We start from the raw sequence: 21,799 nt of genomic DNA on the forward strand, positions 1-21,799 counted from the left end.
TGTACGTCACAACTCATACGTTTATTATTAATTATGCACTTGAGAAGCTGCAGCAACAGTGTGAATTATTTGCTGTGTGTCTTATCCATCTTATCCTAGCTATCTATGTTGTATACAGGGAATGGTTTAACCTGACGATTGTTAGTGCTTGGCCGGCACTTTCTTGTATGAACATCCTTAGTATTCCGACAGCGATATATTCTTGTTTCTCTTTCTTCTGACAAATGTACTTATTGTAAGTCACTTTGGATAAACGTGACTTCTAAATGCCCTAAATGGGAATGTCAATGTGATTTTCACTTCAAATTAACATAAAACACAACACTAACACTTTCTGGCAGGGTGGTTCACGGCCACAGTGCTCTGGGTGAAGATTGGGCGTTATTGGTTTCACAGCAGAAACACATGTGAAATCTGTTGAAGCGTTTGACGGCCAAACGTGTCACATGAGACGCACTCAGCACTCAGCCAGATGGTTAAAACAGTTGGATGGCAGGCATCAACCTTTAGGGCACTGTTAGGTCAGGAGGAAGGCAGTGTTATTGGGTGGACCCGGAATGTTCTGTCAGCTGGACAGCAACAGTTTCACTTTGAACTTTTACTGGTGGAAGTTAAGCATGGATCTTGGTTCTGGATGCAGACCTGGCTCAATTGACCTGGTTATTTTATATATATACTTTATTCTGTCCACAACAACAACTAAGTTTCTTAATTTGGAAAATAAGACTATAACTGGCTTTTCCTTTTTGCTCAGCTTAGGTGAGCTGAAATGACAGGGTTCGGAATGTTTTGGTGGCATGTGATCTGACCAGACATGCTTCTACAGTGTGTCACAACTAAATGCATGACTGACATTTTTGTGAGGATTGGCTCCCGACGCAATCCCCCAAGAACCAATCAGTTAAATTGTAGTTTAGCCTCAAATGTCAGATGACAATTTAGGCTACACTGGCCATGGAAATTACTTGATTTCCATGCTAACGTTTTAAAAGTGACACTGACATTCAATCATAACTTCTGCACACATTCGGTGATTCTCTCTGACCTACAAGACCCACCACAATCAAAACAACCCGATTGGTCACACACGCACACACACGCGCGCACACACACACACACACACACACACACACAAGTATGCACTAATGCACACACACACACACACACACACACACAAACACTCAGACAAGTATGCACTAATGCACACACACACACACACACACACACACACACACACACACACACACACACACACACACACACACACACACACACACACACACACACACACACAGGCTGTCAGACGGGGACAGATTTAACCTCCGTTTCCAAATAACCCATCTCCGTCAGGGGAGCGCAGTTATTTTTAGCCGCAGTTCACTGGACAGACAAGGGCATTATCATAGTGGCGACGTAGGACGGCGTATGTCCCACTTGTTTACGTTGCATTACCGCACGCTGAACTGAATCTACACGGATTAAGGAGCGATTGCAAAACAACCTGTGGCACATGCGTGGCGGAGGCGATCTGAGGGCAAAGCGAGGCATGGCATTCACCGTGTCCAGTCCGATCGTCCTGTACGCGCACGTCACCAACTGCACTGAAACCGAGTCGTGTCTGGCACCAATACACCATCTATTGTGCGGTCAACACGCAACGGTGCGCGCGTCCAGCTCCGAGAAACCCCAACACACAGCTGTGAAGTGAATCCCCATGCAGCCACTAACGGTACAATCCGGTCATACTCACACACACCTCGTGCAAGATGAAATCAGTCCTCGGACGCCTTGTGTCGATGAGTCCCTCCTTAACACTGGTCCATGTCAGTGATGACCAGAAGATAAGCAATGACAATGTGTCTCCCTGTGTCTGTCCCCTGTCTCTCAGCGCGCTACCGTGCCGGCTGTGCGCCTCGCCGCCATCTTGGTGTGATGGGAATCCTCCTCCCCGCTGCACCGCTTCATGACTGGCATCGCGTTTGCATCACTTTTTCTTCTTCCTCTAAGGGGAGCCCACAGGCGACGGCACGCAGCAGACACACGCATACCACAGGAATGACGGTCAACAAATGATGTTGCTTCCCTTCTTTTGCCTTTGCAGAAAAAACACTATTGTTGCATATTGTCAATTTTTTTATAAATTATGCGATAGCAGTCTATTATGTATCATAGCATATTGTGACAGATATTCAACCTTGGCTAGTGTTAGAATTATTTTACTGTTATAAGCATACACACACGCACGCGTACACACTCTGTCTCTGTTTTTCTGTAGTCTAGTCAGTGGAAAGTGCCTATGGAGGATGCCTCTGTGTTTGACATTGACAGTGTAATAGCCAAATGTGTAGTCAATATTGCACTCCAGGTTTTAAACATTGTGTTAGGTTACTACCATAGACTACAGGTCTATAACAAAGGAATATTACGCGTAGTTTCTTATCTCACCACATTCTGACTTCTAGCTCTCGACTGCCACCCGGTGGATGCTTCTGGCAAGCACATCACTTTAATTTAAACTGATTCGATATTGGTTATGACCAAGAAGGGGGAAGTACTGGAGTGTTCCCAAATGAGTTCTACACACCAAACGAGTTCTATGTTTGTATCCATCTACAACGGTTAGACACATTGTAGTAGCCTATGTGTGTGTGTGTGTGTGTGTGTGTGTGTGTGTGTGTGTGTGTGTGTGTGTGTGTGTGTGTGTGTGTGTGTGTGCGTGTGTGTGTGTGTGTGTGTGTGTGTGTGTGTGTGTGTGTGTGTGTTGGATGCAAATACCTGTTATCATGGATTTATGGCTTTGGTGTTTTTCCGGCTCAAAGGTCCACACAGCCAGAGTGAGGCAGTGTCTGTAGAGGAAACCGAAGACTCTGCTTAACGCCATCTGGATTTACTGAGACCAATCCGAACTTCTAAACAAAATGGTGAACTGCAGTATAAGCACACCGTTTGCCGAGGATTTTGTAAGAGGTAAGATTCAACTCCAGAGAACACAGAGAACAGCAACAGGTCTTACTGAGAAGTTCAGGAGAAGCTCTGAGACTTTGGCAGTACCGGTTCAATGGAGTTGTTCTTCAAAGTTTCCTGAATGTAGAGTCAACAGGGATTTCAATGGGGATTCAACAGACGTTTGTCTTTGTGTGCCTGTGTTTTTGTTGTGCTCAGGGTTGAGCCCTGTCATGATGGGCTTCCTCATCTTCTTACTGGTCATGTCGCTGTCTACCTGTGCCCTCTTCATGGAGATGTGGGTGTACCTGAGCAGGAAAATCAGCTGCACTCATGTGAAAGACCGCTGTCTCATGGTGCTGTCGCTCTTCCCGGTTAGTAAACAGTACCTGCCAAACGTTCACTATATATAATGTATATATAATGTATATATATAAAAGGCTGAGGCAAAGTCAGAAACCAGGAATTTGTAATTGACGCATTTGCATTCCACACTTTGTTGAATGGTCGAACTACAGTTCATTTCGAATGAAGGAACACAGTTAGTTTGATGGAAATGCCGATTCAATATGTCTTATCTTAATGTGTGTGTGTGTGTGTGTGTGTGTGTGTGTGTGTGTGTGTGTGTGTGTGTGTGTGTGTGTGTGTGTGTGTGTGTGTGTGTGTGCATTCATCTGTGCTCTTGTGTGTGTATCCACCTCTGCATGTGTGTGCATGTCTGGGGTCATGTATGTATATGGTTCACTCAGGTCGTTGGCATCGCTGCCCAGTTGGGCTTGATTGTCCCGCGGTCTGCCATGTTGGCTGACCTCCTCAGTTCAGCGTGAGTCAGTCACCTCCCTGTTCTACTGAACGATTCTCCCTCATTACGTGAAGGTGTCTTACTTCGTCTTGTCTGCGTATTTGCTTTGACGTCTAACATTCAGTTTGAGCACACAACAGTCAGCCTTGTTTCTGTTCAACCGTTATAATCAATCTGTTCTGTCAATTATTCATCCGCACTTGCATTTTTGGACAAAGACAGGATAGTCTGGTGGTGAGAACATTCCCTCCCAGCAGAAAGGTCCCAGGTTTCAACATTAATGTCAACAGTCTACTTGTAGGCATTCCTGGAACGTGATGCACTTACCCGCTCTTTAATTGCATGAATAAAGAAGTCTGCTTTATAATCGGGGAGCGAGGCTTAGCTCAGGAGGTAGAGCGGAATGACTTGGAACCGAAGAGTTGCTATTTCTGCCCCGGCTCCTCCTTGCTGAGTGTCGAGGTGTCCCTGAGCAAGAGCACCTCACCATAACTGCTGCCAATGAGCTGGCTGTCGCCTTCCATGGCTGACTCTGCCCTCGTTGTTCGAATGAGTGTCTGAACCGTTGTAAGTCGTCTTGGATAGAATCGTCGGCTAAACCCCCTAAATGTTAAGCAGTTGGCACACCACCCTTACTTTGGAACCACACTATTCTATTGGCCTTTCAGCAGATCACATGAATGAATTAATGGTAAATTAACTGCAACAGTCACCCATTCATACACACATTCACACACCAACGGCGACGTCGTCCACGCAGGGCGACAGCCAGCTCGTCAGGAGCAGTCAGGGTGAGGCGTCTTGCTCAGGGACACCTCGACACTCACAGCTAAGAGGAGCCGGGGATTGAACTAGCGACCTTTGCGGTGACAAGCCAACCCGCATCCACATGCCGCCCGTCCGTCCATGAGACTTTCCCCTGTGCCGTGTCCGTCCACAGCTACACAGGGATGGCCCTGTTCGCCTTTTTCCACCTGACCGTGGCCTACCTCGGGGGCGAGACGGAGATGCTGGAGAGGTTGCAGAGCGTGGAGTGTACTCTGCACGTCGGGCCCTGCTGCTGCTGCTGCTTCTGTCTGCCCACAACTCCCATGGACCGGTGAGTTACATTTACATAAGTGTGTACATTAAGTGCCAGGACGTACAACGTACAATAAGTGTGTACATTAAGTGCCAGGACGTACAACATACAATAAGTGTGTACATTAAGTGCCAGGACGTACAACATACAATAGGTGTGTACATTAAGTGCCAGGACCTACAACATACAATAAGTGCCTACATTAAATGCCAGGACGTACAACCTACAATAATTGCATAAGGGGGCAGTTTGAGGGTAGGGGGTGGCTATGCAGAGTCTTGGTTGTGTACGCCATACGACTCCTGTTCAATGTGCGTGTAAACCCTTTGGTTTTGCAGAAGAGCCTACAGCATTTTCAGAAAGTGTGTCTCTCAGACTGTGGTCCTGATTCCCATATTGACCTTCATCATCGCCGTGCTCTGGGCTGATGGGAAGTATTTCCAAGAGAAGGTACGACTGACCGCCGATCACAACCACAGGGCTAAATCTGCCGACACTGCTTACATTGGATGTTAACACGATGAACATTTGTCCGGTCGTCTCATTTTGTTTTGATTGTGTTTTCTGACAGGTAGATATTTACAGTCCGGTGTTCTACCTGAGAATATTAATGACCATCTCCACCTTGCTGTCGTTGTATGCCTTCAACGTCATGGTGAAGACCAGCCTGTGTGTGGCCGACCGGAGGTATCACTTAATGGCCAAGTACCACGTTATCCTGGTAGCGGTGATCATAAACAGCCTGCAGCCGCTTATCTTTGAACTACTGACCAGCTACGACGTCATCCCCTGTACAGAGATGTTCAACTGGCAGGGGAGGGCCTCAGGTAACATACACTGAACACCTGGTGACTATCAGAGAGAGAGAGAGAGGGAGGGAGAGAGAGAGAGCGACAGAGAGAGAGAGAGGGGGAGAGAGGGGGAGAGGGGGAGAAAGAGAGACAGAGAGAGAGAGAGAGGGAGAGGGGGAGAGAGACAGAGAGAGAGAGACGGAGAGAGAGAGGGGGAGAGAGAGAGGGGGAGAGAGAGAGAGAGAGAGAGAGAGAGAGAGAGAGAGAGAGAGAGAGAGAGAGAGAGAGAGAGAGAGAGAGAGAGAGAGAGAGAAGGGAAGAGGAAGGGAGAGGGAGGGAGAGAGAGAGGGAGGGAGAGAGAGAGGGAGGGAGAGGGTGATTGAGAGAGGGAGAGAGGCAGAGAGAGAGGGAGGGAGGTGGAGAGAGAGAGGGCTAGAGAGAGGGAGAGGGAGAGAGAGAAAGAGTGGCTACTTGTGGCTAAGAGTGGAAAAATAATTGGGATAACATTCAGGCTGGTCATAATTACCACGGCACTGACATCAGATATTAAGGCAACATATGAACCTACAACGATTATTTCTATATTATTTTTTTTACATTTTAATACTAATTTATTTGAGTCCATGATGCGCCTCCTGTGTTTGTCTCCACAGAGTTCAACAACATGGCCAAGGTCCTTGAAGCCTTCATCCTGATGCTGACAGCCAGGGTGTACTACCGTAAACCCTACCCCCTCGTGGACACCGAACTCCTGGCCTTCGACAACTCTCTGCTCTTCATCCAATAAGCACTCTACACCACTCCACATTGTAAAACACACACTGGCCGGTTTGAAGCATGGTGGAGGCTTTCAAATGTCCATTTATGCAAATGCCGATTTTTGTTATTGTATAATAATTGTGTGATCTCTATTTGTGTGTGTCCCTCACAAACTTTGTAAAAGAATCCCCTCAACACTCTCTGACCAAATCTGTGAACGCCTTAAATCTGCACAATGTAACCTTTTCATTGTTTCTCCACAGAAAAAACTGATTTAGCAAAAACATTTGAGTCTCGTGGATCTTCGTGATGCACTGCATGCTTTTGACCAAAAACGAGTCCTTCAGTTAACTTTTTGAGTTTTATGTTTGCTGCGCCCCTTTACATAGTGATGTTACGTGCTATTGTTGTGATAAATTCAACTCATGCTAACTCTGCTACGACACAAAACGAAACCACTAACGCAGGAATCCTCCTTCTGACCCTATCCCTGTGTTGAGGAACTCTTATTCCTGGGGACTCCCTGGGACGTTTCTACCTTTTAGCCGTGCAAGAACCGGCGCAAATCCCCCAAGCCCAAGCCCCTCTAAAAAATGTACAAATACATAAACCATTTTTTCGTGTCACACATTTCAGTGATTCTGATCCTCAAATCAATCTCAAAATGTGTTAAAATGTAACTTTTGTGCAACAGTTTTTCTCAACCCGGCTTGAGTGTCAGTTGTATTTTCAAGTGTATTTTCAATGAATAATATAAATAAAGTATTCTCAAAGCAGCATTGCTAACATGAGCAGCTCTGATCTACTCACCCGGATGATCCCAGTCGGGATGACTGGTGGCCTATCTTCAGGACTCTGTGTCACTAGGCTCCACGCTGTAACACAAGCTCTTTGTAAACACGCACACACACACCCACACCCACTCGCATACACACACACACACGCACACACACACACACTCTCACACACACACACACACACACACTCACACACATAAACACACACTCTGACACACCCACACATACACACTCACACACACATAAACACACACACTCACACACACCCATACAAACGCGCACACACTCGCACACACCCAAACAAAGACACACGCGTACACACACCAGCAAACACACTCACACACATACATGCACGCATACACCGCGCGCACACACAAACATACAGACACATGTGTTCAAAGACAGAGACGTCCACACACACACACACACGTAGAGAGTTACCGGAATTCCTCTCCTGGACTATTGATTTACTTTTTTTCTTTTCTTTTTTTCCTGTATCTATGAACGTTTACATGACTAACGAGAGAGACACACTAGCCTCTCCGAATGATTCCTCCGCTCCCGGCATTAGAGGTCAGGAAGCAGGCCGGATGCCCGCCGGCAGCAGCAGATAGATTACCCCGGCAGGAGCAGGAGGAACGGAAAGAGCTGACCGCTGATCGGGAGCTACGCAGGCTGGCTGCCTTGTAGCTGCTGCCGGTGGCGGTCGACACAGAGTGGTGTGAGAGGGGGTCAAACCAATCAGGCCTGATTAAAAACATCGAACGTGGATTGCTCGTTTCACTAATCAGTGAAACATCAGGTAGCCAACTGAAATAAACCCACAGGATAACCCACCAGATTCAGGGTTAGGGGTAGGGTCTTTGCTCTCTCTCTCTCTCTCTCCCTCCCTAGATTGTTTATCTTCTCCCCACCCTCTCTTCACACTGTCTCTCTCCCTCTGTGGACTGTATATATCCTCAAAACTCTCTCTCCCACTGTCTATCGTTATCTGGTGTCTCGTTCTGAGGTAAAGGATGGATTTTGCGGGAAGCCGGGCCGGCCAGCATAAATAACCATCCCCTGTGGAAAGGCGATACACTGGCTCTTATATACAGGCCATAGATCTGGGCCCTGGATCCGATATGCATCCCGGTCTTCCAGCTTGTTAATGTTTATTCTGGGATGGCACCACACGCTGTGCCTGAGTGGTCAGGGTTGGAGCGTGGTCGCATTCACCTGAGTGCTTGTTGTGGTCATGCATGCTGTCTGTGTGTGTGTGTGTGTGTGTGTGTCAGTGTGTACGTGTGTGTTTGTGTGTTTGTGTGTGTGTGTGTGTGGGTTTGATCATGCATACGCACATCAGTGTGTGTCTGTGTGTGTGTCCGTGTTTGTATGTGTGTCACGTGTGTGCGCGTGTCAGTGTGTGTGTCAGTGAGTGTGTTTGTGTTTGTGCATGCATACATGTGTGTGTGTGTGTGTGTGTGTGTATCTGTGTGTGTGTCAGCGCGTATGTTTGTATGTGTGCACTTGTGTGTGTTTGTGTCAGTGAGAGTGTATGATGTGTTCATGCATGCGTCTATGTGTATTTTTCTGAATGTACGTGTGTGTGTGCGTACGTGTTTGTATGTATAGGCTTGTGTGTGTGTGTGTGTGTGTGTGTGTGTGTGTGTGTGTGTGTGTGTGTGTGTGTGTGTGTGTGTGTGTGTGTGTGTGTGTGTGTGTGTGTGTGTGTGTGTGTGTGTGTGTGTGTCTAACCGGGACACCCACTACACAGTATGTTGGCATTTAATGACAGCTTGCATGAAACTACTCTCCAAAGAGTGCGTGCTATTGCATTCGCTTCAGAGAGAATGCAAGTCACTTCCGCTCCTCCAACATGAATGTGACGCTGTCCAGGGCACACAGCTATCATGATACATTAATCGAATCCAGGCCAAAGCCCCCACAATACCATGCATTATTCTTTGGTTTCCCGGTCACTGAGTCACACTAATGTGCTCTCGTCACCGGATGTCTGGACGATCCAGCTGGGTACCTCGACTGAAACGCAAGTCCAAGAGATCTACGTTACGGGGAAAATAAGATCTAAATCTTGATCATTTCATATCTTGGCTATCATTCTGAGGCGTTCTAGTGCGGCACGGGGCGGTGAACCGTGCGCAGCGGCAGCAGAGCTGGCCGACTGCTGATAGGAATCAATGGCTAGAAGTGGGACCAGTGGAGCCAGAGTCTTCCCACTGATTCAATTTAGCCTCTCTGTTTTTCACAAGCTCATCCAACACACTCTCACTTAGGCACAACACTACACACCGTCCGTCCGTCCCCCTGGCTCTCCCTCTCACGTACCTGCTGTACACGCAGACACCAGGCACTCTCCCCTCCTACTCAATCATTGTCTCTCTCTGTCTGCTTTTCTCTCGCTCGCTCTCTGGCTCTCTGGCTCTCTCTCTCTCTCTCTCTCTCTCTCTCTCTCTCTCTCTCTCTCTCTCTCTCTCTCTCTCTCTCTCTCTCATACCTGCTGCACATGCAGACACCAGACGCTACTCACACCAGACGCATCCATCCCTGTCCCTTTCCGGCTGTCTATTTTTCCTCTCCCTTTCTCTCTCTCTCCCTCTCTCCCTCTCTCCCTCTCCCTCTCCCCCTCTCTCTCTCTCTCTCTCTCTCTCTCTCTGATACACATCACAGAATAAAATGTAATCTCAGAATGGATCGATTTGTAGGCATGAACATGGACATTAATGTAGATAAGTGGAGGATGGTTTCAGGGAGTTTCAGAAACTTCTAATATGCATTTGAAATGATGGTTTGAAGATCTGAAGTGGAAGGTGTGGGTTCTTCGCTTGAGGCTACTACAGTCCTATGAGGGCGCTCCCTCCTATGTTTCTCTACTAACACTCCCTTCTAGGTCTTATTGGATTCTGTCCGCCGCACGAAGACGTAGGCGTGCCAGCATAGTCCTCATCATGTTCCTTCGAGAGGCAGGAAGGGAGATCGCTTAGCATTAGTAAACAAATTTGATCTATGCCTCTCGTCCATTTCCTGCTCCCTTAAAGGGATACGATAAGATATCTGTCGTTTGACGATCGCCTGTCTTACCCAGATTCACACAAATTGTTTGATTCAGAATTGATCCCTGTGCGTGCAAAAGGGGAGTGCGCTAGGTTAGCATTTGCTTTTTGTTAGCTGCTTCCATTGACATGCATAATAACCTAGCCTAGCTCCGGCTAATGTTATGGTAATGCACTTTTAATCATTTTCCAAGGATTTCCAGACAGTTCAGTTTTCAGTGTCAGTAAGAACTAGACAACATTGTAGTTTGACGCACGATTTCCAGCGATGTGATCATTAGGCTATCTGTGACACACTGTGTCACAGGTTAACCCTGTCACAGGTTAACACTGTCACAGGTTAACCCTGTTGAGACCCTGCCAGAAGCTGTGATTATATAATCCCGCCAAAAATAGTGTTGAATTTTCTGTGTTTCTGCAGTTTTCTACAATCATGTTGTGTTGTTCCTGCACTCGTTTTGAATAAGTGGCTATAGGAAAACATGGAAATCTTTGGAAAGTGTTTAAATCTTACCTCACTGGCACTAGGCAACTGTAACTGCAAGTTAATTTACATGGCTTACGAAAGCTAATGTTAAACAGGTCAACTCCCCTTCTGGAATCACAATGATATGTTTGGTATTTAACAACTCATCTGAATCTTGGGAAACAGGCCAACGAGAATTTACAGACATTTGGCCTTTCCCTTTTCGTAAAATCTACAACACAAAAATGTCATTAATGACTTAGAAATGTTCCGGTCCTTGATAAAGGGAAGGGCTGTGTTATCCTCTTCAAGAAAGAAAAAATCCCACAAGTTCATTCAGACTATACATTCAAGTAAAATTGTAATAAACCAACAACAAGCTTGAATCTTGATCAAAGACACAAACAGACCCGGCACTTGTCTGTAAACAAACTGGTACATTTACAGATATTCTACAGCTAAGTTGCCTCACGATATTATTAGGCATTCACATAGTATCTGTTATTGTAGTAGCTGTAGTATCTATTGTTATTAAGTTGTTTGGGTATTATTCATGATTAGTAACGCATAAAGCTCAGCCCCAGAGTGCACAAAAGTTGTCAAATTTGACGGACTATAGGAGTAAACTAACTGCTGAAGAACGATGACAGAGTCAGTTGCATCCAGGAGTAATGACTGCCGCTGGGATAGGCGATGCGTGGGCTGTGAATACCTTGAGTTACTTACACTCCTTGATGTGTATTAGTCTGGTCATCTCAGACATGAAGGGCAAAAGGGCAGCAACAGCTCTGTCCACTGCAGATGCCACCAGCGACCCCTCCCCTAGTGGGCACGTCTGACTCGTCCCCCCCCCCCCCCCCCCCCCCCCCCCCCCCCAGCCCAACCCCATCTCCCACCCGCCCCCGTAGATCCAACTATAACAGCAGCACTCACCATAAAAAAAACACAAATCATAATACCGACCGATCCATTAATAGGGGGATGCGTTCATTATTGATGAGCAGCCTACTACTGCTGGATGTGCTGCCGGTCGGATCGATGGCTCTCACCAGACCGGAGACCTCTGGCTGGTTGTCTCCGCGTCCACCCGTTGTACACTCAAACAGCTTGACGGATTGATTAGGTCTCACAACGCCGCCAAAATAAGACACGTCCCGCAACGCTACACCGCACAACCACAAACATTTTTCACTGTTACGCAAAAGTAAATGCAACAATAAAATAGTTTGTAGCAAGAAAATGCACATGAGTAAATATGTGCGTTGATGATATTTGTTAATTCATTTAAGAAAAGGATGCATGCAAAATTAAGATAATATACCAGGTTTACTTCAGGTTGTATCTAGGCCTACTGACCTTTGGTGAGGGGGGGCTATCTCTCCATACCTCTGTGTGATTCAGGCAGTAGGGGAGAGTTTGCGTGCAAAAGGAAATTTGTTTTTATCAACTTCTGTATTCATCGGGGATCTGCATTGCCTAATGCGGGCCGTGCAAAATAATAGGCTATTGATTGTTTTTCTTTCGCCTTGTTTTACACTTTTTCTCTCAAACCCTGATAAGACACCAATGGGGTAACGTATGCACTCAGTCGGAGCCCATGCCTGTATCAGGGTGTGAAAATGTAAAGAGCATTAAATATTTAGTTTAGAGGAAGTGAGGGTGACTGCATTACCTGCAGGGGATTTATTGATTGCATCCTTTTATCTATTTGAGCTGCAAACACACTGAGACACAAAGGACCCTTGGCATAATAGCTTATCTGATGTAGTCTTCCTTCTGCATGGCTTTTCAACCTGGAAAGGATCTTCATCTCCAAGTAGAAATAATAGGCTAATAAATAAAAAAAACGATTTTAAAAATGGATAAGTGTCGTGCTTGTAGGAATTTGACAAATTATATGACATGAGTTAAGCAGTCCTTGGAAGTTTTGGTTGTCAATGGAATCGACAATGTCCGGATGGAGACAAAAGCCGGGAAACCCATCGATCAGCCAATCAATAAGTAGGGCTTTTTAAATGCGTGGTTCTTTTACTCTTCAGTGATGAATGGTTAAATAAGTCGTCCTCTTTTCTTACCACTAGTGGTTTTGTATAAAGCAGCCTCTTACAGATAGTATACTGCGAATGACTCCAATAGTAAAGCAATGGGCCCGAATTAAATGATCAACCCATGCATTAGGCTACTTTATTTTCTGTGGTACCTTGGGTTTATATCTTATCTTTGTTTGTATTTAATTCGTCACTGAATGCGTTAAGGATGTCTCTCCAACGTTAACCTGAAACCCTAGCCCACTCCCCCGGCCCGGGGAAGAGGGAGCGGGGCCCCCGTTGGGGAGGAAGCGGGCCCCCAAGGGACCCGGTGTTATATTCGGGGCGGGACGGTCCTCGGGACAGACTGCAGACCGCCGCTGATGCTCACACCAGTCCGCCGCTGCTGCGCACCCTGCACACGCACTTTATACTAAAGTGATTCACTGGGCACCATGGATATTAAGCAGCCGTTTTAAACCCTTCGGCAGGTAAGATTTGCAAATATACATTTTTGAATAGTTATTAAATCATGTATGGTACCATGATATTTTGTCGAGCAATGTTATGGCTGAGCAATGTTCCCTGTAAAAGCGTCTTTGAGTGTCTAGAAAAGCGCTAAATAAATTCAATCCATTATTATTATTATTATTATTATTATTATTATTATACATATCATGGATAACCCTCGAAACGAAATGTCAGAAAAAACGAGAATAGTGAGGAATTAACGAAAGGTATTCGTATTGAAGTCCACGGAATGAAAGATTCGGACCACGTGCTTTCTTGAAAGTTGAGATCTAACAACAGAACAAATCACCACGGTTCCGCCAGGTTTAAATCAGGGGCAGAATTATCAGCTTTGAATAGTCCCGAATCTAAAATGTTAAAGATGATAGCTTAGGAATGTCTTCAAAAGTGCATTATCTCATTTACAATACTCGTTTATAATAGTGTTGCTGGCTAAATAAATTGATAAACACAAACTGCAAGTATTTTGCGAACAGGTGTGTGTGTGTGTGTGTGTGTGTGTGTGTGTGTGTGTGTGTGTGTGTGTGTGTGTGTGTGTGTGTGTATGTATATATGTATGTGCGTGTGTTTGTATGTGCTTTTGTCGTGTGTGCATGTGTATATCGGTGTGCGTGTGTGCATGTGCTTGTTTATGCGTGCATGTGTGCGTGTGTTTATATGCACGTATGTGCGTGTGTGTATGAGCGTTTGTACGCGCTCTCCCGTGTGTGTGCATGTCCGTGTGTGTGGTTCCCTCAGACACAGGATGTCTCTGTGTGTGTGTGTGTGGGGGGGGGGGGGGGGGGGGGGGGGGGGGGAGCGGCAGAGCAGCCAATCCCGAACCACAAAGACAACCCCATTTTCACACCTGCATCTCCAGATCACCTCCGGACAGATCCTCTAACGTTCTCCACCCTCCTGTACCTTCCAGAGCAGCACGACTCCCACCTGAAACATGTCCGAGAAGAAGCCGCGCGGCTCAGACACCCGGCCCAAGTCCGGCCTGCGCAGCTGGAGCGCCGACAGCTACGTGTGGCGGGGCAAGAAGCGCTCCCGGAGCTCCCAGAACGAGCTGGTGGCGGACGGCCGCGTGGAGGAGGGGGGGGGGTCGGAGGCGCCCGCTGGCGTGGCGCGCTCCACTTCCTGCCCGCGGCGCCGGCGGGACAGGAAGTGCAGCTGCAGCACCCTGGGCGAAGGCGACGGGGACGCGACCTGTCGGAAGCCCCTCCTGCGGCGCTCGCTGCGCCAGAAGTTCCAGGACGCCGTGGGCCAGTGTCTGCCCCTCCGCTCGCACCACCACCACCACCACCACCATCCCCACCACCGGCCCCACGCCCCCGGGACCACCCCCTCCAGACCCTTCTCCGTGCTGGTCTGGTCCAAGCGCAAGATCCACGTCTCGGAGCTCATGCAGGACAAGTGTCCCTTCTCGCCCAAGTCCGAACTGGCCCACTGCTGGCACCTCATTAAGAAGCACACCCCCCACCTCAAGGGCGTGGAGGCCCCCCACAAAAGCCACGCCTCGTCCTCCTCCTGCTCCCCGCCTCCGACGCCTCTCTCCTGGGAGGACGTCTGCTGCTCGTCGGGGACGGGCAGCAGCAGCCTGGAGGACTGGGACCCTTCCTGTCCCCAGGGCGCGGCAGACGGGGGCGGACACACAGACTACATCCTGGTCCCCGACCTGCTCCAGATCAACAACAGCCCCTGCTACTGGGGGGTGCTGAACCGCTTCGAGGCGGAGGCCCTGCTGGAGGGTCAGCCCGAGGGCACCTTCCTGCTGCGGGACTCGGCCCAGGACGAGTTCCTGTTCTCCGTCAGCTTCCGGCGCTACAGCCGCTCGCTGCACGCCCGCATCGAGCAGAGCGACAAGCGCTTCAGCTTCGACGGGCGCGACCCCTGCATGTACCGGGACCCCAGCGTGACGGGCCTGCTGCGGCACTACAGCGACCCGGCCTCGTGCCTCTACTTTGAGCCGCTGCTGTCGCGCCCGCTGTCCAGGACCTTCCCCTTCTCGCTGCAGCACCTGTGCCGCGCGGTGGTCTGCAGCTGCACCACCTACCAGGGTGTCCAGGGCCTGCCGCTGCCCCCCCAGCTCAGGGACTTCCTGGGGCAGTACCACTTCAAGTGCGACGGCGCGTGTTCCATGTGAGGGTTCGCCAAAGGGGCTGCGTTCCAAACCACAATGCGGAAGACACTTTTAGAACACTTTACACAGAGAAAGCATTTCTCTTCTATTGGGCTTAACCAGTGTGTTGGACCACCTAGTGGCAGAACATTAACCGGGCCGAGAGACTGTGCTTTTTGCAGATTTTTGCCGTTTGCTTTTGCTGGAAGGCGATCTAATAGGAGGTATATTTCAGGACGTTGTTGATGTTCCTTCAATAAGTAATAATTAACATAACAGCAAGGTGTGATTTGAACACTTGTCCCGTGTCACTATTCTAAGGTGTTGTGACAGTGGGGGTGTGTACAAATTATTGACTACTCCTCAGTGTGTGTGCATCCATAAGACCTTCTCTTGATTCATGAAGCCACTCCATTGACGTTTTCCTGAGTGCTCTGCTGCTTATTACCACAAGATGTCACTACTGGCGTACCAAATATCCTGGCGGATCTACGTCATCTGCGACCCTTCAAAAAAGCACCTTTCAAATTGAGTGTTTTCCATCAAGTGTGCCTTTGGGTATTTTTCTTGTTTTCCCAAGGTTGTCACTATAAAGGACCATGAAGGTCATCTCTCATAGTCAGCGCTATCCCTCACAATAACAATGTGTAACACTGCCAGTATCAACACACCGCTCCAGACGGTATTAGTCCTGTGGTATTAGAGCCCTTGTCTCTGCCTTTTGGACACCTTGTTCCAGATTAGACACACTTAGTGGTTATCCCAGGCCTGTGCTGTGGAGGGGAGTGTCTGTCATTAGACGGGCTAATGGCATGGAAAATGCACCTTCTAAAGTACCGCTCTGAAAACAATTCATCCAGCTATCTGCAAGGGAGACTTTTAAATGCCACGTCCCCCACGAAGGAAATGAAAGATAAGGACATGAAAAAGACAATTTCCTCCTCACAGAGGGAGATCTTTTGGATTTACTCATGGAAAGCAATATAGACCTTTATATATGCATAACACCAACATGTTAATGAACTTTTGTTTCTATTGCCATTGATATATTTCACTTTAGTTTTATTTGACCGTTTTTAATTCATTGTTTTCCACAGTTGTCTCTTCTTCTGCTGCAATAGACTCACTCAGAAGGCGCCTCTGTGTTCCGGAAGTAGGCTGGTTTGCATTTTTTTCTGATGAACGAGTATAATATTCCTCCCCTGTTTTAAAACCGGACCTTGTCGATATCCTTCTTGAATTTCATAGAAAACCTCTCCGTTGCAGTGAGTTTTTTTTTTCATCATGTTGCACATAATGACTTGATCCCTTTGACTGTGACGCTACCCTCTGCTGGTCAATGTAGTCCAGATCAATAAAAGAATAAAAAGAGCTACACGTAGCCCATTGATTTCTGTGGACCACATGCATGAAATATTAATAGGTTGTGTGATCCAGTTTGTTGAGAGTCTATTAAGAATCTGAGAGTATTGGCAAATATGTATTCTAGCATATTTGCATTCAGTCAATGTGTGTGAGAGAGAGAGAGAGAGAGAGAGAGAGAGAGAGAGAGAGAGAGAGAGAGAGAGAGAGAGAGAGAGAGAGAGAGAGAGAGAGAGAGAGAGAGAGAGAGGGGGGGGGGGGGGGGGGGAGTGTGTGTGTGTGTGTGTGTGTGTGTGTGTGTGTGTGTGTGTGTGTGTGTGTGTGTGTGTGTGTGTGTGTGTGTACTTAGGCCTATATGTTTTCAAAGAGAGATATGATGATGATTTCATAACTGTCATGTTCGAGAGACAGCTGTCTGGTAAGTGATATTTCCTGTCCTGCTAATCGAATCAGCCCTAGAGACCTGTTTACACTGACATATGGAAGAGGAAAAAGTTAGCAAACAGTGAATAGCATGCAGCCATGAGAACAACGTCTAATAGGTTGCTTATCTCATCTCATTTGGAGACAAGACTTCCTAAAGGTTAAATCCTATAGAATACACTCTGGTAGGCCTATATTACAATTCACAAACTCTTCCTCTAAGATGAATAAGGTGCACATTTTTTTAAGTACAATAATAACCTAACTCATAGCGACAATATGCTTATAATACAGCCTGACACTTCAATCTTTTTTTTTATCTGTTACAGACACAGGCCTATTACAATATCTGACTGTCTGACTCCTTCCTTCAGAAAAAAGTATAAAAAATAAAAACAATATATAAATATATAATAAATATAATTAACATCGGTAATAAGGTGAAACTGTTCTGTTTTCAAATTGAACTTATAGCTTTCAACCGGGGGCGATTCTAGGCTCTGACTTTTTGGGGGGGCTCAACCCCAGGAAGCCACAGGGGTATATGAAGTATATAAAGTCCAAGATTTTTTTTATTCCACAACCTTTATTTTCTTAGTTACTATGCTGTTGTATGTCTAAGCCAATAGCTGGCAGTGTCAGCTAAATAATGCAGTTCTGAACCAATAAAATGATGAAAGGAAAAAAGACTGTTTGGATGAAGGAATAATCAATGGATGTGAACTGTAATAACAAGTTTGAGGTATATTAAATTGCCTTTGTGTAAGTTTCACTCAAAAATGACCATATTTCCCCCTTTTTTTTATTTACACAGTTACTGAAACACATTGGTACAACATGTCATCTGAACTATGTTGTCTCACTTTCAGGGACCCATACATTTTTATAAAACTTCTGATGCAAAAAAATGTTGTTCCGATGCAAAAGAAAAGGGTGCTAATTTTCAGTTAAGAAAAAAACGCCGGCATTATTTTATCAGCTGTGGGCATTTTCACTGCCATAACAACGTGAGCTAATCAACAAGTACAACATGTTCTAGACCAGTGGTTCTCAATCATTTTCTGTCATTCCCACCCATTGAGATACACCAATAAATACACTTTTCCATAACAGATGCCAACTTGTTTCATTTTGCCAGCACAAAGATAACGCAAAGGTTTGGTTAAAGGGTGTATTGTACATACAGTACATTAAGGTGTATATAACAGGCCTGAGAATACAAACTATATGAACCACACCACTGACAGTACGCGCCCTCCCTGAATTGAAGTAGCCTACTATTGAGAACCTGCTAATATTTATTTATTTTGATTAATAAAATTAGCAGAGATAACATCTGCAACAACTTAAAACAATTTCCAAGTTCAGTTTATTAACTCAATTTGTAACATTCAAACAAGACTGCTAAGTGATTAAGTGCAAATGAGTGTCAAGAGCAAATGATTCACTGGGGTTTGCATTTAATTAAAAATATTTTTAAACCGTAAACATGGTCACTTGTCAGCTTCATCAGCTTATTCCCTTTCAAAAAAAATAATATATGTTCATCTTTCAAGCATGAATAAAGACACCAAGTCCCTCTGTCATGACTTTGTAAGATCAAAATTCTTGTAAAACTTCTGACCCTTGGTATTATGTTTATTTCAAATAAAATAAATAACTTATTAAAATAATTAAATAAATAAGACACTAAGTCCCGTCTGCCGCTCGCGCTATCAGCTGAGGCCCTTTTCATGAGCCTCATAGTATTAGAACATGTTGTACTTGTACTTGTTGATTAGCTCACGTTATTATGGCAATGCCCTCAGCTGATGAAATAATGGCAGCGTTTTTTTTTCAACTGAAAATTAGCACCCATGCCAACTTTTTCTGCTCCTTATCATGCTTACAATGCTACGCAGCATTACAAGCATCTGCCGACTCATGGAGCAATTCAAGAAGAGGCGTATATAGAATTGCCTTGTGGTCAACTGTCATTTAATAGACATCTGACCCATTGTGTCAAGGTTTTAAAATGATTATTATTATTACCTGGTCATGTTATAACACAGCTGGAAATCGTGGATTTTTTGTTAAAGACTAGCTAGCCTTTTTGACAGTCAAAACAGCAATTTACAATTAGGGCATTTAGCAGACGCTTTTTTCCAAAGAGACTTACATCGTTTAATACACACATTGACAAACTGACGGCAGAGTCAACCAGCTCGTCCGGAGCAGTTAGGGTTAAGTGACATGCTCAACGTTTCGGTTGCAAGACAACTGCTCTACCTCCTGAGCTCAGCCGACCCCAAACAAGCAGGCAGAACAGCAGAAACTATCATAAGTGTGCTCGTGCTGCATTTTTGGTTTTGTCAAACAGGAGACGCCCACCCACCAATCAGAGGTTAGAGATTCCTGCAGGAAAGTTGCGCTCGATTTCACTAGCCCATTTGAGCACTGCGGTCAAGTGAGCCGCCATTCGTTCATCCGCGGTTAAGCCAGCCGTCACACAAAATCTTCGTGCGCCTTTCCTCTAAACAGCCTTTGGGTGGTATCTCGCAACGTTTTCAAAATAAAACCCTTCACCTACGTGTGTAGATATATAGAACACTAGCTGGCGGCGTCTAGAATGTCCGCACTTGCGGACATCTTGCCAGTCAGCTGCTCACCCATAACATTGTGTTGGTAGTGGTACATGTAGGCTACTTTATAAATAACCATAACTTGCTACATTTTCAACCGTTTTACCAACGGTTGGGTTTCTTACAAACCTTATTAACGTGGTTATAATATTGTACCAATTTTAGAACATTTCAATTTTTTTTAGAATCTAACATAATTATTCATCAGTATCATGTATGCAGTGCCGTAACTACATCTCTGACGTTTATAACAAAACAAACCGTTTGAAAATGTAGCAAGGTGGTTAAGGTTATTTAAAAAGTACATGTAGCCTACCACTACCAATTCAACAGTGACTGTGGCAAGTTGGCCGCCAGTGCGGACCTTCGACTCCATTGGCCAGCAGAATATGCATGTGTACGTTTTTCAAATGACATTTTCTCAAAATCTATACAGTAAAATCAAATGGTTCCTTGTGGTCAAGTAGTCAGTACAACAGTTAGTATGGTCATATCAGTCAGTGCCTGAACTTATGTGAAATTCGGTCTATAGCCCACTTGCTGACATAATGCAATTTTGCAAAGGCGAGAATATGCATGTGTACGTTTTTCAAATGACATTTTCTCTAAATCTATACAGTACAATCTAATGGCTCCTTGTGTACCAGTTAGTATGGTCATATCAGTCAGTGCCTGAACTTATGTAAAATTCGGTCTATAGCCCACTTCAAAGTACTGACATAATGCAATTTTACATTATGGTGTCCGACTTGAGGGCCGCGTAATGAAACGATGAGTCAGATAAACGATCGCACACATACGACAGAGCCTATAAACTCAACAAATGAATCCTATTTAACAGCCCGTTCCCTAGTAAATCATTTTTTTTTCGTTAAGTGACCGTAACATACCTTTGTTTTCCGTTCGTTCCTTGCAGAAACAACAGACAGAATAAGCTTATTAATAATCAGACGGAAATCGTCGAGCGATGTCTTTTGTTCAGAAGAGTTTTTCAATATGTGTGCAACAGTAGACATGCAAACGTTAAAGATTCTTAGAAAAAAAATCCAACGTCATGCAGCTCATTGTGACGTCATAAGAGAGATGACCTCTCCACCGTGGCCGTGTGTGTGTGTTCCTGTCCCGTGTTTGTGCGTGCGTTACGGACAGTGCTGTTAGCCTAGCAGAGGCGAGATGTTTGCATGTCATGAATATTCATAAGAGCCAAAATCTATCCATCAATGTAAGCACCAACAGAGGATCATGGGCATCAGGGCTCCATTTCCCGATAACGATGCTCGTACGATCATTCTCACGATGGATCTTGCAAGCCATCGTAAATTTCTTTGGAGCGCTTTGAACGCGCGTTCACTGCACTCACGACGTTCGTAGGATTGTAACCGTCTACTGACACGGTGCTGAAATGGGCTCCGTAGGAGGGGGCGACGCAGGAATGATGCAGGAAAATGGGGTTAAAAGCGTTAAAATATCTCCCCATCAAGGCCATCAACAGAATAGCCTACGAAAAGATTAGACTGCAATAATATGAATACTAAAGATATTACAACACAATTGATTAGGCCTAGGCTGTAATATGCTACAATAGTCCTTATCCTGAACGCACTACATTTTTTCAAGGCATTTTCCCCCCTGAAATAATTACAAAAATATCTTGTGTGACAACTACATTTATCTTAATGTGCAGCAAAGAGCCGACTATCTGATTCCGCATAAGGTTTCATTGATTGGCACGCAATTTAGAATCTATGATGTAAAACAAAAAAAGCAACATTCCATTAATTCAGTAGCATTCAAACTCAGATTCTGGGCATTGAAACCCATTGCTGACCCGATTAGGAGAGCTTGGTCTAGATCCTGCCCAGATTGTTGGGCAGGATGATGTATAGGCCTTTTTACACTGCCAAGTCGGACACCCGCATGCAAGAATGAGCTCACGTCTGAGTAAAGGCTACAAACGAAATTAACTATTTACAAGTGCATAAACTTCAACTTATTGTTCTTTTTGCTGAGCACTTGTTTTTTATCCCGACAAAAGCCTC

At 45.6% G+C, this 21,799-nt stretch overlaps 3 protein-coding genes across 7 annotated transcripts in view; 2 read left to right on the plus strand and 1 right to left on the minus strand.

The window, feature by feature from the left end:
- LOC115559085 (C-myc promoter-binding protein) overlaps positions 1–2,038 on the minus strand; it is a 59,393-nt gene extending 57,355 nt beyond the window's left edge. For 4 of the 5 annotated variants that reach the window (XM_030377750.1, XM_030377748.1, XM_030377749.1 and 1 more), the window contains exon 1: positions 1,757–2,037. The gene's annotated coding sequence lies outside the window, so the exon portion shown is untranslated. Of the gene's footprint in view, positions 1–1,750 lie in introns of all 5 variants that reach the window. The other variant, XM_030377747.1, reaches the window with a different exon arrangement.
- Positions 2,039–2,541: 503 nt separating this feature from the next.
- On the plus strand, positions 2,542–7,164 carry LOC115559090 (organic solute transporter subunit alpha). Its single transcript, XM_030377756.1, has 8 exons — positions 2,542–2,618; positions 2,820–2,967; positions 3,163–3,317; positions 3,693–3,766; positions 4,686–4,844; positions 5,165–5,276; positions 5,398–5,653; positions 6,271–7,164. The coding sequence occupies exons 2-8, from the start codon at positions 2,919–2,921 to the stop codon at positions 6,402–6,404; spliced, it is 939 nt and encodes a 312-aa protein (XP_030233616.1). The 5' UTR covers positions 2,542–2,618; positions 2,820–2,918; the 3' UTR covers positions 6,405–7,164.
- A 5,867-nt stretch (positions 7,165–13,031) lies between these two features.
- On the plus strand, positions 13,032–16,727 carry socs4 (suppressor of cytokine signaling 4). The gene is made up of 2 exons (XM_030378143.1): positions 13,032–13,210; positions 14,161–16,727. The coding sequence occupies exon 2, from the start codon at positions 14,185–14,187 to the stop codon at positions 15,376–15,378; it is 1,194 nt and encodes a 397-aa protein (XP_030234003.1). The 5' UTR covers positions 13,032–13,210; positions 14,161–14,184; the 3' UTR covers positions 15,379–16,727.
- Positions 16,728–21,799: the final 5,072 nt, after the last annotated feature.

Source organism: Gadus morhua, chromosome 14 (genome assembly GCF_902167405.1).
Source record: "Gadus morhua chromosome 14, gadMor3.0, whole genome shotgun sequence".
Taxonomy (NCBI): domain Eukaryota; kingdom Metazoa; phylum Chordata; class Actinopteri; order Gadiformes; family Gadidae; genus Gadus; species Gadus morhua.